The sequence below is a fragment of the Trachurus trachurus genome (assembly GCF_905171665.1).
Source record: "Trachurus trachurus genome assembly, chromosome: 12".
Classification (NCBI taxonomy): domain Eukaryota; kingdom Metazoa; phylum Chordata; class Actinopteri; order Carangiformes; family Carangidae; genus Trachurus; species Trachurus trachurus.
In genome coordinates this window covers 13,408,547-13,427,046 of record NC_139908.1, presented here as the reverse complement: position 1 = coordinate 13,427,046, position 18,500 = coordinate 13,408,547, and the positions used below count along the sequence as shown (strand labels likewise).

Here is an 18,500-nt window from a genome sequence, read left to right as displayed (position 1 = left end):
TGTGGATGGACAGATACAAAGGCCCAAACTCCTCTGACTACACAATGAAGTCACTGGGTACTGACTGTGTGCAACAGACCAGCCAGATCTTTACCAACAACATTAGACATAGTGTAAAATATTAACAAAACGTACCCTTGTGCAGACAAAGACACACAAATTCCCTTCATATTATTGTTATTTTACTGAAACTATCTGTATTTGCTCTGAAAGTCCCCCTGTGCATCAGTTCAGCATGTGATGCATTGTGTTTTTGTAACAGGGCCAAGGGTGTTACAATAATTGAACTCAGATTAGTCAGGTTTTGACCTCGCAGTCGAGTTGCTGCTTTTATTCACTGCTGACTCAATCATTTCAGCATCAAACCCCTCTGACCCTTTTCCCCCTCATGCATGTCCGAAAACTCTGGACAAATATTTTCTAAGGAAATAATGAAATTCCTGAAATTATTAGGAAGAGGGACCTTATATCATCTGTTCTCTCCCTCTCTCTCCTTTCTCTCTCTCCCTTTCCTTAAACCTGGCCCCAGTGAGTGCCCCCAGTTGCTCTCATGTAGGCTTGGGGAAAGCATTTGCTGCCCTGAACCTTTTATTCATGTATATATTTCACGTCTGTTTTGAGGGAACACTGCGTCTTCACTAAGCTGCTCCTTATCCAACTTGTTATTTGAGGCAGAGAGACTTGTCCAACGAAGGTTGTAGAGATGTTATGAAACATTTTGTGGAGCTGCATATGAAATGTGCATTGGTGGTAACCTTAGTAGGCTTGTCGCGGTGGGAGCATGATCTCACTGGGGTAAATTCTTCCAGAACACTGCCAAACACCGGTGTTAGTGACTTTTAAATTGCTTCCTTTAGGCTACATTGAACATACGCTATGAGACAGATTGGTTTTACACTCAAATTTTTAATATTTTATGCAGATATGTGCTTTTAAAACATGAAACTACCAAAAAAAAAAGAAAAAATGTTGCATTGGTGCAGCTGGCTGGCTTATTTGATACATTTTAAAAATGCTGAGAATAAAATAGATTTTGTGGTTCTAATAATGTTCAAATTCAAGACTCCAAATAAAATGCTCTAATGATCTGAAAGAATAAATGACCTCATAAAAACAACTGAAAATTCTGAATAAAAACTGGCCCATAAAGAGAAACTCAACTTCAAGCTGTACCACTCAAGCAGTTTCACTTCTTTTGGAAATCAGATACTCCACTATAATCCAGAGGAAATCACAAGATGTCAAAATCAGTGGACAACTCAACTCTTTAACTGATGAAATGAAACCAAGAGTCTTTGCACAGTGGAATTTTACAGCACCCCATAACATTACAATATAAATTGCATTGCAAATATACCTGATGTTGAGTGGAAGAGAAAATATAAATAGCATACTCTGGAATTCTGCACTTCACAAAGGTTTGAGTCAATGTTACACTTTTATCCTCTTGTTTACCTGTGTTCCCCTCAGTGGGACAAATGTGACAAGCACTTAAAACAATGACGCATAACTTAGTTGGACAAAATGATGTAGCACAAAACAGTTGCCAGTCTGTCTGCATGACGTGGCAGAGTGTTGTTACTGATAGCATGCAAACAGTTTCTGTTCTCTATCTGTTGTTTGTATTGCTGTAATTTATCGGCCTGCTGACCACATGGTTCACCTCCTGTCCTCCATCACACTGATTTTCACCATTTATGTTCAGGTGTGAGTCAACAAACCCCTTTTATCCAGGACAGCGCACGCGAAACAAGACTCCACTTATTTTTCCATTACTTAGCCACTGACTTAACCATATCTGGATGGTTTGGACACAGGGTGTACTCTTTTTTTGGGATGAATGTTAATGTTAGAATTTTAATACACCTATGATCCAGACACAAAATACAAGTACAAAATATAATGCAAGCAAGTGGGTCATACAAACTGGGTCAAAACATCCAAAGAGGATCTAATTTGTGAAAGTAGGGCCGATGTCATGTTTTGTTTCTGATAAACTCATGTTTCTGAATCCATTGTGTATCTATTTCCAAAGCGTCCAAGAGCCAGAGGAAAAGAATAAACTATCACTTCAGCATATGCAACAGATTATTGGCTCTTCCAAGAGATGACTGAGCTCGTTGATGCTGTTTGCCAGGACCACCAGCCAAGCTCATAGAGAAAACTTGTTTGATGTGTTCATAAAATGAATGACAGTTTCACTGCTGGAAAGACATCTCATTGTGTTGAATGATTGCAGTCATTAGTGCTGCTGTTAGTGTTCCCAGAATGGAGACAAAACATTATGTCATGGATAGGGAAACTTCAGAATACCTGAACAGCTGACTGAAATATCAGGCTGATCTGAGAAGCTATCAGAATAAGAGAGAAAAAAAAAAGTCTTAACGCAACCAAAATAAAACAGAAAAACTGAACCAGTGAGGCTGCAATGATAAACACATTTATTCTATGCAGTATTGTATTCACAGTATTCACCATATTTAGAGCCATTGTGAAGATTTCAATATGTAATATCAAATAGAAATGTATTCACCTGCCAAGCAGCAGTCATTGTTTATTTCACCCAGGACTCAGTTCAAATAAAAAATGTGTAATTTTACTGCGGTGCAAATTGCATGACCAAGTTGTTTCATGTGACAGTTCCCTTGTTACAGTAAGTGTATTTATTCCCCTCAGCACCTGTTTGGTGCTTAGATGACATATTTTACCGTATGTTGAGATGAAGAATAAGTGCGCTCAAGAGAAAAAAAAGTACTAGGGGAAAAAAAATAAATTTTTACTGTGCTGGTTGTTACATCATTCAGCCTCTTAACAAAAAAACAAACATCCGACATGATCAAGCACAGGAAAACACTGCGGCTTGGCTTTTAGAGAATTCAACCCAAAGAGCGCTATACGCCCATTGGACTATTTATTTGCCTCTTGCACTTCCTAGACAACAACATCAACAACAGCACGGTCTGTAATCTCCCTTCTGTTGAGCAAATGTAAGTGAGCAGGAACTGCAGCAAAATTTAATGGAATGGGAAGAAATGATTCGATGGGTCAAAATTGATACCAGCCGGATTCACAGCTATTAAAAAGTTCTTGAAGCTTTGCACTGCAGATGCACAGCGCCTGTGCCAGGGCTTCTAGACACAACATTATCAAAAATTTGGTGGTCATGTCCAAATGAGCAAGTGTTGCTGTGATTTTCAGACTACAAGATGGTTTGCAGTCAAGACTTTGACACAAGTCTATGAAGGGAAAATGTTCTCCAGCCTGTGCAAGGAGAGAAGTTATATTAAACGTCTCTATTTATTTGAGCCTATTGCTTAAAGCGCCAACTGGTTTTAACCTCACAATCAATTATTCCTCCTCATTCTGTTGGTTTAAGGGCCATTACAATTGCCAATAAAAAAATTCAACAGGGACCCAATTCTGAGCTCTGTTTTCCTGAACAATAACACTACATAAGCTCTTTTTTGGCTCGGAGCACTGTTGTTATTTGTAAAACCTTTCCTTGCTAAAATGTGTGTTCACTAGGAAGAGACTATCCTAATTGTGGAGCTATTAACTTAATGTGATATGCCCTTTTTTCTTGTGTTTTCTGTTTTTTCATTATTATTTTTTGTTTTCCAGAGCCTATTTGGATGTGAAAGAGCTGAAAGAGATTCTGCATTTGGCTGGCTCAACTCACCTGAATGTCTTCTTTGCCAATTCTTCTGATGAAGATCTGGCAGGGGTTGCCACTTGGCCGTGGGACAAAGAGGCCCTCACACATTTGGGTAGAAGACAAATAATAGCACATAACGTACATGCATGCATGCATGCATGCTTGCAGACACACTCACGTGCACATCCTTAGGCACATGCACACAACCTTTTGTTGCCAGCCCAGATTGTTGATTTTGAGTAATTACTGTTCAAGCCCCAAGCAGTTTCTGTCTTCATCACAGCTCTAACAGGGAAGAAGGTGATAATGAAGCTGAGGAGGCCCATGAATAATGCATTGTCTGAATCTAACTCTAGGTCCACAATTACTTTATACTATAGTTGGAGAAGGCATTTGTGTCGCGTGAGCACTAACTTATGTGTATTTTCTCAGGTGGAATTGTGCTGAATCCTTCCTTCTACGGTACATTTGGTCACACCGACACAATGGTCCACGAAATCGGTCACAGTCTTGGGCTTTACCATGTGTTCCGTGGTATATCCGAGATCGAATCCTGCAATGATGCGTGTTTGGAGACTGAGCCGTCGATGGAGACTGGAGATCTGTGTGCAGACACCAACCCCACCCCAAAATACAAAGGCTGCCACGATCCGGAGCCGGGCAATGAAACCTGCGGCTGTCGGCATTTCACACACACACCATTCAATAACTACATGAGTTATGCAGGTGAGATGGAGCCTCCACATGTGTTTTGCCTCTCACCTGATCAAATTGTTGGAGTTCAACCTCTCGCATGCAAAAAAAAAAAAAAATACTGACATACAAAGATCACTGTGGAGGAATTTGCTGGGTCTGTGTGCATACTGAGACAAGTGTGGAATTTAGCAGGGACCTTTCATGTGGAAAACACAGCGGATGGCACATCCTTTCATGCCACTCCTTTTGTGCAAAAATTTAACTTTCTTGATGTCAGAGTTAGATTAAAAAAAGAGATATGGCTTAATAGGTGATTTTATTATATTAATATGATTGGATTTAATCGCTGCTTTCCATTCCTGTCACATATCAAACCAAACTTCAATCCTCTCCTCACACTGACCAGCTACGCCTTTCACCTGCAGATGATGCCTGTACAGACTCCTTCACACTCAACCAGGTGGCTAGAATGCACTGCTACCTGGATCTCATCTACCAGACCTGGCAACCCAAATCTAAACCTCCTCCAGTGCCAATGGCGCCGCAAGTGGTCGAGCAGCATCATAATTCCATCACCCTGGAGTGGTTTCCACCAATTTCTGGACACTTTTACGACAGGTGAAATGAGCTAGATGGGATGCCAAACATATGCCGGTGTGCATGATGAATGGAGCTGATTTAACATTAGATGATTTGTTTACAAATGAAGTGGAACTTACATTCTGCCCATTTACCCCATAATTACAATAACTTTTATTGCTGTGTCTTTATATACTGTATAAGTGATGTGTACTTGGCCTGTATCTAAGTTGGTTGCTGTGCTTGTGTGTTGGTTTCCTAGAGAAGTGGGATCAGTGTGTGATAAATGCTCTGAGGGGAGAGTTCTACTACAATACGCCTCCAACTCTTCTTCACCACGACCGTGTGACCCTTCTGGACACTGGTCTCCACGAGAAGCGGAAGGTACAGTGCAATACTAATTAATGATATAATATACTTACTGGGTGGTTGGTGTTGGGGCATTGGACAGGGTCAGTGAAAGGTGGTAGATGGTTTGCAAATTGGACAGCTCCAATTGGAACATACAGTGGTTCAAGTGCACTCTCACTGATGCTTATGATAATAAAACTATAAATATTGTCCATTCCTGGATTCTTCACTGTGCACCGAACGCCAGTCTTTAGTCAGCTCCCCGACAAAAAGCTGTTTCTACTAAAAGTAAATTTAATAGAGAAGCAAAGCCACATCCACCTCTCATCTACTGTTTACCATATGATAACATGGTTTGAGGTTTTGTCTCCTTGTTGATTTTCTGAGTCAACACTCAACATACAAAGATTTTTGGTCACTGACTCAACCCAAAAACATGCAAATGACTCACTGCATTCATGACACTTGGGCCGTGGGACAACATGGAGGGATCGAGAAGGTCGCTTCCCAGTGGGATGGTGCTGTATGGTACCACAATTCCCATATGAGGGCTCAGGTCCAAAACCGAGGTTAAAGGTCATGTCTTAGCTGTAATTCCTCATTTTTTCCTAAATTTCACTTTAGGGGGATTTGAGTGCTTGAGATAATGCTGAAATTAGCAAGATTGTAGGAAAAAAAAGCAGTTTTATCTCTTTTTTTTCTATTCTTGTCCTATTACTGAATCCATAATAGAACATTAGAACTATACAAGGACAGGCATTAGGGATGAGATATTTAAGCTATAAAAATAGTTGATCCCATCTGTGCACCTCTGATCACTCTGTAGTTCTGGCAATGGCAGCTTCAAGCATAATTCTGGATATTATGCATGTGACTGTGTGTAGCTATTGTTGTTGTTTCCCCATATAATACCCATGTGGTACACTTTCTTATGACCTCTTGCCTCTGTGAAGATCTGTAAAGCTCTACATCTACACATCAAACTACATACAACTACACATCATATGTATCTTTGATAAACCTTCTACATGCAATAACATTAAAGAGCAAGATAAAACTAACAACCTGTACAAGTGCTATGTAAGCAAGGTGTCAGGACTAAGCTATCAGTATCTTATTATTCTGCTAAAACCTCTTGAAATAACCAAACAGGTGCGTACGATGATCAATATAGAGTCTCTTTGAGGATACAAAATGTAAGATTGTTAAAAAGTGAATGGTAAACACATGATAAAAAAAGAATGGTAAAGCGATTTTGTGCATAATCGGCCTTCAGCATCCATATGTAAATATGTGGTACCTCTGTGAGGTCATGTAGCTCATCCGACCAAGGTCTATTCATTATCTCACCTTAAAATCTAAAAAACTGACAGGGCTTTCACTGTTTTGGCCCTTACTGCCTGGAACTATCCTCCTCCATATATCAAATCAGCTAAATGTCAGCTACTTCTGCCATCACATCCCTGATATGTGTGGAAATGTCATATGTGTTACACTTGTATCTATTGTTACATCGACATACAGTATTTTTTAGTTATGTGCAATTCACCTATGTACAATAACAGGACAATAAAACAAAAATAATCACATATCACATAACTCTACATTTGATTTTGGGTTCAATAGTAGGATGGTTACCCAGCCTATACCATGCATGACAACTGGTCAAGTCAAGTCACAATTTATTTATAGAGCACATTTAAAACAACCTAATTCGACCAAAGTGCTGTACAATTGCAAAAGCACAATATAGTTAATCATAAACACTACAACAAACAAAAAACAACACATTTAGATTAAAACGAGAGAATAAAAATAGATTAAAAGAGAGAGAGAGAGAGAGAGAGAGAAAGAGAGAGAGCCAAGATTGCTGGTGATGGCCAGTAGCTTCTTCTAAAAGGGACAGCCCCTCCCCCAACTTACAAACGACAAAATAAATACTGTACTTTTATAATATGGATTCCAGATGCATTCATTCATGCATACATGCAATACTCCATCTATTTTGTCTATTAATGTAAAACCAAATGTCATTCATTATCAAAATTACATTCTGCCAAATTGTAGAATTTATGTCCCTATTGCTGTTGCTTTCCTGAATGTCTGTAGGTGTGTGCGTGTTTGTGGACGCTCTATAGATTCCAAAGTCACATAACCATGCCCTCACACTGGCTATAGTGTGTGTACCAAAGGCAAGTCTGGGCTTGTCTAACATGCTGCGTGTGTAAACTGTACTCTATTTTCCCTCTTGGAAGGGGTCCCTGTTTGTGGCAGCTCCCCATTCCCTGTTAACTCTGCTTGGGCCAGCTTCTCACTGGATACCACAGCTGCCGTTCCCTGCTGCGATGGTGCATATGTGTCCAGCAGTTACTCATTTCCAACAGACAGTCTTGCAAACTACTGACTCAGAGATATTGCAAACTAAAGTATTGCCATATTATGCATTGGGATAACATCCTTAAATTGGAAGGTAAGCATGTATTTGTATGGCTGTGCATTGGTGTCTGCAGCATCCACGCATGTACATGGCACCTGTCACTGAAGGACTTGTGGGCTGTGTCCTCACACCACTTGACTGGGAAACACTCATGTGGTAAGAGAGAGCCAGAGTACCTCTCATAAATCTTTACTACTCTTTGCCCCGGAGAAATATGGCAGGAGGGAAAAAAAGTAAGAATGAAAAAAAAAGAAGAAGGCAAAAGCACACATGGATATGTATTGAAGGAAGGGGTAAGAAGGGTTGGGTGGGGTGGAAACCACCCAAGATAGTTAAGAGAGCTGCATGTGGTTAGTGACATTCACAAGGGAGGATCCTGAGTTGATTGAAAACAGCAGTGTGCGTGAATGGAAGCGAAAGGTTCAGGATGTGTATGTTCGCTATCAGATGTGTGTGGGACCATGTGTGTGTGTAGCTCTACTTGAATACACATTCTTGTTATTTTTTAAGTGCACCTTCATTGTGCACTTATAAAATAATGCTCTTGATGTGCATTTGCAGAACACTATACAAAACAGAGGTCAGGTCAGCGTCCAGACAAGGAAAACTTGGCAGTATGAACAAAAAAAAACAACAAAAACCCGCCGGTGACCCAGTGATATGCTTGGTTTTTATTCCTTGATTTTATTTGGAGCAGCAAAAAAAAAAAAAAGAAAAAAGTAAAAAAGTAATGAGGTAGGTAGTTCTCTACACATTAATGGGATCCCTGTGTTTAATTTATCACTCATTGTGTTCCATTGTTATATCACAATTGGCAAATGGGAGAACAAGTGATCAAAGAAAGAGAGTATTGTCCTCTTTCCTGCCAAGTTCATGCAAAGTACACTGACCATGTTTGACAAAATGACCTAATGTCTGATGTTGCTGAGTGAATATTTATTCAATTATAGAATTTACACCGTTAACGAACAGTGGCGTCATATCGTGAAGAGACAGGGCACATAACAGTTTTACTTTTGTTTGGTTGCAAAGTCACAAGTGAAATACAGTTGACAGTTGGTTCTTAATTGTTGCTGTCTCCTGGTGAACTTGTTCTTAAAAGCAAAAGGTTAGGTTTTGTTTAAATAAACATCTGTCTTGAAATTTTTCTTCCCGGAGTTTGCTGTCATCCACCGCCGGTCATTCATTACCCTTCTCCTCAATGATTTTCCTTGGCTGCCTTCATCAGTTCATTACGGTATGTTAGCTCCTTCAGTCAAAACAATCTGTAGGGATGTGTACCCAAAAGTAGCACCTGTGTCATCAGCTCCACATGTAAAACAAACAAACAAACAAACAAACATACACGTAAGTAAGAGCTGCCAACATCTATGACAGATTAACCTCTGCGATACCCTGTGATGTGACATTGATTCCCAGGCTGCAGAGCGTCTGTTCCTTCATAAAGTGTGTCTGTGGAGTGTCTCTGTTTGTGTGTGTCAGGGTGAAAGGGTTGGAGGGGGTTGATGTCTGCCTTCTGAGTGAGGAAGTGTGTAACAGTGTGTGACAGTGAGTCATCGATAGTGAGAGCCAGAGCCAGACACTTCTTAGAAAGCATAAAGTGTGCATGCCCGGACATATCCCTGTCTGTTTATTCGTTCGCCTCTCTGGTCTTTTTGTGGATCAGTATGATTCTTCAGAGCAGACAGATTATGCCTGGATAGTGGGCCGGCATCAGCATCAATTCTGGAGTTACATTCTGGCAAATAGTTAACGTTGATTTCCATAAGTTGTGTCAAACATTGATCATTATACCTTCAGACCTGCACAACATCAGTATTTATTTCTGTACCTGTGCATGAACAAGATTAAATCTTGTTGGCCAGCACAGCTGCTGATTATGGAATTCCCATAATAGTAATTCCTGAGTTAGTAGTGGATATTAATGTTAGAAAAATAAAACTCCTGCACCTCATTTATTTAAATTACACAGCACCAAATACAAAATGAGGGAGATACACATCTTCTACCGTATCTCAAGCTACCAGAAACAGCAGTTTCCGCACGTTATGTGACCCAGAGCACACAACCATTACCATGCATTCATTCAAGTTCCCAGTGAGAGCACAGACACAATCATAGTTTGTGTTTAACCCAGCACCCAATACATTGCTTGGGTGTCCTACCATGAAGTGTTTAGAAGACCAAGACCCTTCAATTAGATGTAGTTCATATCCTTTCATAGAGTATCTTACCTGTTTGCAGGTGATAATAACAAATGAATCATAGTGCTTTTAATGCTGAAATTTAAACCCTTTACTTGGATGGACTGCATTGTCAACCACAGATACAGTATATCATTGCATGTTTCAAATAAGTTTACATTGCCTTAGGTTACACAGTGGATGGCACCCCTATTCTGTCTCCTCTTAAATCTCCAACCGCATTAGCAACAGCGCCAGAGCAGGAGTAGGGCCCATCATAACAGCTGACATTACAAAATATTTTCAGTGGCTACAGCTGCTTTCTTTGCAAACTCAATGAAAATGTACCCATAAAGCCAGGACTACACAAAGCCAAGCTCTTGGAGTATCTTAGTTCATTCTCTCTCCTTCTCCTTCCCTCTCTTTTTCTTTGCCTTTTTTTTTTCTCTTTTTCTTTAATTCACCTCCACTCTGGCCACACACACACTTACAGTACAATAATAAATGTGTTGAGATAATGTGGCTTGGAAACCATATTCAGTCCTCACTTGATTAAACACTGGAATTTTGCATGGTGCCCAGAAATGAGGTTAGCAAATGGCTTCGTTGGTTGCCAGCTTGGAAATGCACAAAAGGAAATCGAGGGAGAACATAGTGTCTGCCGCTTGCTGGCTTCTAAAAGTGCTTGATGAATGGTAGTGTACGTCACTTGGGATAATGCAAGTTAGCTGTGTGTGGACTCCAAATATGGCTGGAGTGTGACTGTTAGAGGTTGTAATGACTGCGCTGAAGTGCAAACCCTGCACTGGGCCCCTCTCAGATGGTACACACCTCAGCTCTGCCTTTCCTCTGCAGATGGACTCACAATGAACTCTCAGTTTCACCTCTACCTTGATGCTGCAAGCCGAGTAGATACACCAAAAAGATCACTGATGCAAATTCTTTCTGTCGGTGCTCATAAAAAGGCTTTAAAATTGCTGAGAACTTTTCTGCATCATTATACGCATTTATGTTATAAAACAATCATTCATAATGTGTGCGTAGGGAACGGGCCAGCTGGCTTTGGCTTATTGTGTCTGATGAATATTTAGTGTTATGTTGTTGTAGTGGAGCCTCTGTGTTGTTTAAAAATTCTGTGTGTGACACTGTTTCCTTTTTTTTTTTCTAATTTGATCCCAACAGGGCCGCCAGATGTGGAGCAGGCCTGTGAGCCAAGTGTCCGCACCTGGAGCCCCAACGCAGGAATCGAGCAAGGTGTCGTCGGCCTGTCCGAGTGCCCTCTCCAGGGCTGCATGCTTCAGCTGGAGTTCGCCTACCCGCTGGTGCCGGACTCTCTCACCGTGTGGGTCACCTTCTTCAGCCCAGAGGAGACGGCGCTGCCAGCCATCCACAACATCGTGCTGCTGACTGTCAGTGGGAACAACGTCCCACTGGGTCCCAGTCACGTCTTTTGTGACACCCCACTGACTCTGAAGCTGGACACCAAAGAAGAAGTGTATGGGGTACAGTTTTTCACTATGGAGCAACACCTTGAGATTGATGCCACCCTCTTGGCATCCAAACCAGAGTGCATACTCTGTAGACACTGCCAACCACTACGCTACCGCCTGTTGCGCCAGCCGCCCTTCACCCATGCACCACACAGTCTGATGCTAAACGAACCTACCCGCCGATACACAGACAGGTGAGTGATCTGGTAGGTGAATGTCATTAGGCAGCATGTGTAAAACTCAGGATATACTCCCTGACATGCCTGAGTTTCGAAATAGCTAACTAGAGCCAGAAGTTTGGTCTTTGTCAAGGTTTAAAAAAGACCAGTGTATCCTCTTAGTGGAGAAAGGAAGCCATACAATACATCAGACATGCTTTGGCTGGAAACAATTGTTTTTACCCAAAGTATTTTCTTTTAGAAGTTGAGAATTGCTGAGTGGTTACCATTTAGCTTCCTGCTTTAGTATGATGTAATTAGGGGTTTTTAGACACGCCAGTAAGAAGGTGTTTATTTATCTGTGGAGACCATCCACGAAAATATGTTTTTGTAATACCAGATATCCTTTACAATGCCCCCAGGAGCGTTAGCAAGCCACCAATGCTTCTGCTGTTTCAAATCTGCTGCCCACCATTTGTTTCCTAAGTCACAGGTCAATCGCTGCCCACATTTGTTTTTTCCCATGTTCCATGAAGCAAGGGCAAACAGATGGCTTGTTGAAGGTATTATCTGCACACTGCGGTGAGAGTTTAGTGCTTTGCTTTTCATGGAATGTGCTGACTCGGTAAAGATTGTGCTATACATGGCACCGCTGTGTGTTATGCCATCTCACTATCGTGCTGTCAGCGTGGTTCACATGAGAAGGAAAGTGCTTGATAAGAGGCGAAAGGGTGAGTATGCATGTTATGCAAGATGGAGTGATGATACCTAAGTTCCAGAAAGTGTCTTTACACAACTGTCTTGGTTGAATGGCGGTGTCTGTGGAAAGCTGTCTGCAGTGGGGATGCATTTATTTTGGGGTTTTGGCACACTTCAGTGATTACTGATGTACTGTAGGTAGTTTTACTGCTGTGGTATATTTCACTAGCTGTGGTTGCATTCCAGTGGTAGTGGTCAGTGGCACTGGCTTCCTATTTTGTTGTGAGAGCATATGGATCTTGTCTCTGTTAAATGGTCAGAGACGTTTTATAGCAAGTAAGTATGTGTGTTCCAGCCATCAAACTCACACTTACACATAAAACATATATAGTGTTTTTTTTAACATACATTTATTTACCTAAAGGTATGTACAGTAACAAAACATAAAATACAAATTCATGAAAACAAAAAGAGAAAACAGACGAATAGTGATAGCGTGTACCTAATGTGTATTGTTTTCAGTTACTCTTGATTATTGTTCAATGCTTGTTAACTAGGCTTTATAGTGTGTTTATGATACTGATACATGATCATTAGCTTAGATATCTTTAAACAGCCTGTGGAAACTCTACTGTCCTCTGGAGTTTGCATATCGAAGCAAGCAAATGATTATTTCCAATATTGATAAATCTGCCTATTATTTTGGTGATTAACTGAATAAGTGAAAAATTTACATTATATAAATACAACATTTCTAACCCAAAAAACAATCAGTTTTCTGTCATGAATATCAAAAAGTCTTCATGTTTTAGAACTGGAACAAGCAAATGCTTTGTTCTTTTCCATAAAGAAATGTCTGAAATGATTATTTGATTATCTGATTAATTCTTTTGATTGAGCAATTATATAATTACCCAATCATTTCAGCTCTGTTCCAGCGCATCGCACTATTTGGGCATCTTTCAACACACTCATAATTCTTACAAGAAGATCCAACAGGAGTCAGAAATATGCCAGTGATGTTATATTCTGTGATTTGAGTTTGATGAGGCATTATAGCCTTTGGCTAGGTAATACTTCATTACAATCATTGTTTCACACAGAAAAACAGAGTTCTCACATGGTGGAGTAAAGTTCACCCAGATGTTTTGGCATGCTGAAAATCCATTGTTAAGTGTTTTGTTTCATCGCTCGGGTCCAGCTGCTGAAATGCTTTTGTTGACCACACAGTAAGATGCTTCTTCTTGCAGCATGTTTCCATGGGGCTGGACTGAGTGATGGAGGTGCTGTTGAAGGGGGGAGGCGGACTTCCTACCGTCAGGCCACTGGCCTTCACCTGAGTGGGGGCAAACTGAGCAAGAAGAACGGCTGACATCTTGGTTCATTTGGCTCCATCCATGGGTGGTCGTTGTTTGGAATGGCTGAGGGCTGGGAGGTCATGGTGACAGAGTAAATTATGGTGGGGTGTAAGGAGGCTGAAGTGGAGATAGAGGGGTGGAAGGTTGGATCAGTTGGGGGTAAATCATTGCTAAGCTCATGGGGGGCAATAGGTGAGAAGAAGAACTTTAGGGGGTTGAGAAAGTATGTAGAGAAAGGGTTGGAAGGTTGGGTTAGTTTGATCCCATCTCTGTGAGGCACCTTAGCCTATGGGCTAATCCTCTTCCTGACATGGGTGTCAGAGCTGTCATTCAGTCAAAGCCTATCTCAGAGCTGATGTGAAGACCCTCCAGCCAAAAGAGACAGAGGGCAGCTCCCCCACCATCAATACTTCCCCTCACCCCATCTGTAATTGGATGCTGCCCTCAACAGAGGTTTTCGTTGAATGGTTGAACAACATCTGAATCCTGCATTTGCGTAGTTCTCTTTTTCAGTCTTTATTTCTGTCACCTTGGACACAGCAGATATTTATAACAGAGTATTATAAGTAATACAATACTGATATAAAGTATATTATCAGTTTCCTATCCTGGAATATGGCAGGAATCGAAATCCATGAGGACTACTTTTCTTTACTCTGTATATGGTTCATATTAGGAACTTTAGAACATTTACAGTCGCTAACAACCTATAGAGAAGCAAGGGGAAATTTATGGGGAAATAAAAAGTGATGTCTTAACCTTTAAAAAAAATCTCATTTAAAGTTAGTCAATTTACATCACATTTAAATGTAGCATATATATAGGCAATAGATAAATCACACATATTCTTTAAACCCATGCATTTGCCTTTAAATTGTTCTTTTGTACGTTTTATAGGTTTAAACATTCACCCTCAGTCTGTCAGAGCGTAGGTGTAAAATTAATGGCAGTGAAACCTCAAATGCATGTCAGCTGCCACACTGACAAAAGGAGCTTTACCCTGTTTGTTGTTCTTGCAGGCCCAATCTAAGATTTCCCCTCAACTTTCGTAAATTTATCTGCTTTTCTCATCTGGGATTGCTCAGCCAAAAACAACAAGCAGCTACAGAACGGAAACACATCCATATGCATGCTCACACATAAGCCTACTGCACACATCAGTGAAGGCAGGAACACACACACAGATGAGCACAGACACACACTAACTCTCTTCTTGCTCTCAGTAGCAGGCACATACATTCGCACATGCTTCCATGTGTAATCACCTGGTACTATCAAAACACCTTTGAACGGCATATTACGGTGCCTTGTGCCTGACTTTGAGCGTGAGCCAAGATAAAACCTCTATTCCTATAGGGGTCTTAAGAAGAATGTCTGGATGCACAAAGACACACCAATGATGAAATCTTATCACGTGACACCTTGTCTGCGACTGGAATAAAATTCTTTGTAGTATGAGTTGCATATCAGACCAGTTACATATCTTATCTAATCAGCTGCAGATGGATTTCTGGCAGAAGATGTCAAACGACTGTACCACATCAAATGAGACCCTGAGATGATGCTGGTCATCAGCTCTTTCAAAACTTTACCTCCCTGTCACTCTAAATGTTGGTCTTGTACTGTCGTATATCCCACCAACTTAGTTCTAAGGGATGAAAACCTCATACAACTGCATCACTTATCTTTCATTCTTCCCTGCTAACAAGAGCCCCAAACACAGCGTGGACATCAAACATGGACATAGTAGTGTAGCACTAGCACTATTAACCCTACAGGGCCAAAGGTGCATTATGATGCCAGGTTAGGTTGCTTAGCAGCATAGTTGAGCCCTCAGTACAGTGCTGATTGTAGATTGGTGGAGTACGTTAAGAATATGCCCTTGTTCTGCACATCTCTAACTATACAGTCAACTCAGAACAGTCTTAACCTTGTTGGAAACAAAAACACCTAAGAAGGAATCTGATCTTCTTATCGTCGTTGAGTAACTTAAATAGCATCAGTGGGTAGCTTTGTGTTTTCCCTGTCCCCAAGCTGCTAGATGTATAATGAGAGATCCCATTATGCAGAGTTGTAGGCTTTGTTAGTGACCTGAACAATTAGTTGGGTGAAGTGCTGCCATGACTCAATTGGGAACCCTTTGCCTAGGAATGGTGTTTACCTAGATGCTTCGAGGTCAACCCCATCTCCTCTGTTTACTGTACATACAACAGATTTGCAGCAACAAGTGTATCTTGTCAGAAGCAAGGGGATGTTGTTATAGCGTGGCATCCACACTACTCCAATGGCTAACTCAAGGGTAGTATAGCAGCTAGGATGGACAGAGATTGAGACCTTCAGAGATTACGATGTAGGTGCCGAAATCAACTCCCTGATTGTCTCTTATCAGCCTTGGCCGCCAGTGTACAATGGCTAGCAAAAGTAACTGGATGCCCCAGTGCACAAATAACGAAATCCCATCATGTGACACCTTTGTCTAACCAACCTTGCTGTTTTGGCTAGCAGCTGTCGTGAAGCTAAATTCAGAATTTAAGCGTGCTACAACTGCCATTACTGTTCCTCATGCATTGCATTTTAGGCAAATAACCACTTTCAGAGTAGACAGTATGCTTCTTATTTACACCAGCGTGCACATGCCCATTGTACGTGAATGGTCATGTGATATGTGTTTTCAGGATGGGCAAGGATTATTCATTATCCAGAGCTTCATCTGGCCTTAAAAGCTTTATTCAGGAGAAAAGTTGTGGTGTCTGGTTAAAGAAAACATTTACAGTGGGCTTCTACTGGCGCTGCCAACAGGTTTGCAGTTCTTAGTCTCGATAGACTTACGAAGAGAAAATCAGCGTTGACTGTTGGCGTAAACCACAGCCTGCGGTCTGGGAGATCGTGGTTGTGCGCTTAGTCATTCACCTCGACTTCCCCTCTTTTTGTGGCGGTATACCAACATTATGTGACTTCCACCTTCGCTGCTGAAAGAGGACTGTCGTTAGTCTTCAGATAGTAAGACGTCCCTTGTTAGCAAAATGTAAACAGACAACTCATGCAGTCATTTTTCAGGTGTCTTTGGTCTCCACATCTCCAGTAAGTGGCTACAGTAAGTTGATGTGATCTTGATTTTCACTATAATTGGAGAATACCTGTGGGAAGCTACATGGACTAAACCTCGGGATAATGAGGAATAGATGACTGTTACCTCATCATTTTTTCCACAGATACCCCTAAGTCCTATTTCTACAATTTCTCTTTGATGAAATCACCATTTACTCCTCCATTTTCCTTATCTGTTCCTCATGCCATTTCTTTCTCTATGTATTTTCCTATTCTTTACGTCCCCTTATCTCCTTCTCATGCAAATCCAACCACTTGACTCTTTCTTTTTGCCTCCTCTTGCATGACCATGTCTCTCAGTGTGGTCTGATCAGTCAGAGCAATTACTTCTCTGTGCACTGGATTACCAAGAGTATCTACAGTATCATAACCATTATCCACTAAAAGGAAATTCATGTGCTTCCTTGCTGCAAAGAAATATCTGCCTCTCTCTTCTTTCTGTCTATTTTTTGTGTTTGCTCTCCTCAAGATAAAGTCTCCCGCAGCTTGACTTTTCCAGGGGCTAAACTAATTCAATTAGAGGGGGCATGTTTGAGTGTAGCCTGGAGTTGCACCAGCATGAGCCAACGCTGCAGAAAAGGACATAGTGTAGTATAAAAGCGAGTCTGTCAGGTCAAACATTCTGTGTTGATAATAATAAAGCCAACATAAATATCTCATCCTAGGCACGAATTTTGCTGTGGGGTAATTCACTTTGTTACTTGATCTTTAGGTTCATTGGTTTTTATGCTTGGGACAACACGGCTAACTTGAACTTGGTCTGCTTTTGTCTGCTGGGAATGTGATGAACAAACACAGGAGAGATGGAGAAATGAAGATGAGGGGGGGGGGGGGGGGGACAAAGCCATGTACCATAACCAGTCATGTCCTGAAGAAAACTGCTCTGATATAAATCTGTTTGTTTGTTTTTTATTACACAAATCACGAAAGGCAAAGCACGGGAGCATATACACATAAGAAGACACACACACACATGTACATCCTTCATACTGCTGGGAGTGTATATGGGTATACAGAATATCTGCTGAATGGTTTGACAACACGCTCATCAACGTTTTGCTGACCATCACTGAGACTTTGTTTGATTGCTGCCTTTAGCTTTGGCTTTGTGCTTGGCAGTGTTGTATTGTGCTGCACTGCACTGGTGTTTATATGGCAGCAGAGGGAACAGTGCTTTATCCCTGTGTACTCTTGTTCAAGCTGGAAGTCCATAGGTGGGAGGAAGTTGTGCATTGCATGTGTGAGTATAGGAATGCGTGTGTTCGTGCAATACTTGTTGTGAGAGCCTCTTTGTTTAAATGGGGATACTATATGAGTCCACTTATGCCCTGCGGTACTGTATCCTTGCATGCTTGTCACTGCATTCACAGCGTTGCAGAGGGCTCTCCAAAATTAGGTCTACAGTACTTGATGGTCCATATGAAATGATCTATGGATGTTCTTCCTATTTACCCTCATTTACTGATGCTGTTCCCCACCCATACAGTATACCTAATACACCTAATCATTTTTACTCATGTACTTAACCAATACTAGCCATGATTATACACAATTATGCATTCTTTTCCCTGTATGTGTTGAATAACATAGCGGACATACTGTATAGCGTACATTACACTCATTTTCTCTATATTGCTGATTGCTGATTTTTGAACTTAAAACAAAAAATTCCACCTCAAGTTACACTGTCAATAATTATTTTTCTTTTTGTTTTACTTTCTTTCCTCAATCCATCAAAGTTAAATACTGTCCCAACATGAGCAAACATCATAAAAGTACACAACAA

The 18,500-nt window shown here is 41.0% G+C and overlaps 1 protein-coding gene across 1 annotated transcript in view; it reads left to right on the top strand.

The window, feature by feature from the left end:
- The window catches only part of pappaa (pregnancy-associated plasma protein A, pappalysin 1a), a gene marked incomplete at its 5' end in the record, with an annotated part of 80,314 nt that overhangs the window by 11,134 nt on the left and 50,680 nt on the right, over nt 1–18,500 (top strand). The window contains 5 exons of the mRNA XM_083983337.1: nt 3,622–3,767; nt 4,088–4,381; nt 4,777–4,969; nt 5,193–5,314; nt 11,084–11,585. Of these exons, the coding sequence (XP_083839463.1) occupies nt 3,622–3,767; nt 4,088–4,381; nt 4,777–4,969; nt 5,193–5,314; nt 11,084–11,585 (1,257 nt within the window). The remainder of the gene's footprint in view (nt 1–3,621; nt 3,768–4,087; nt 4,382–4,776; nt 4,970–5,192; nt 5,315–11,083; nt 11,586–18,500) is intronic.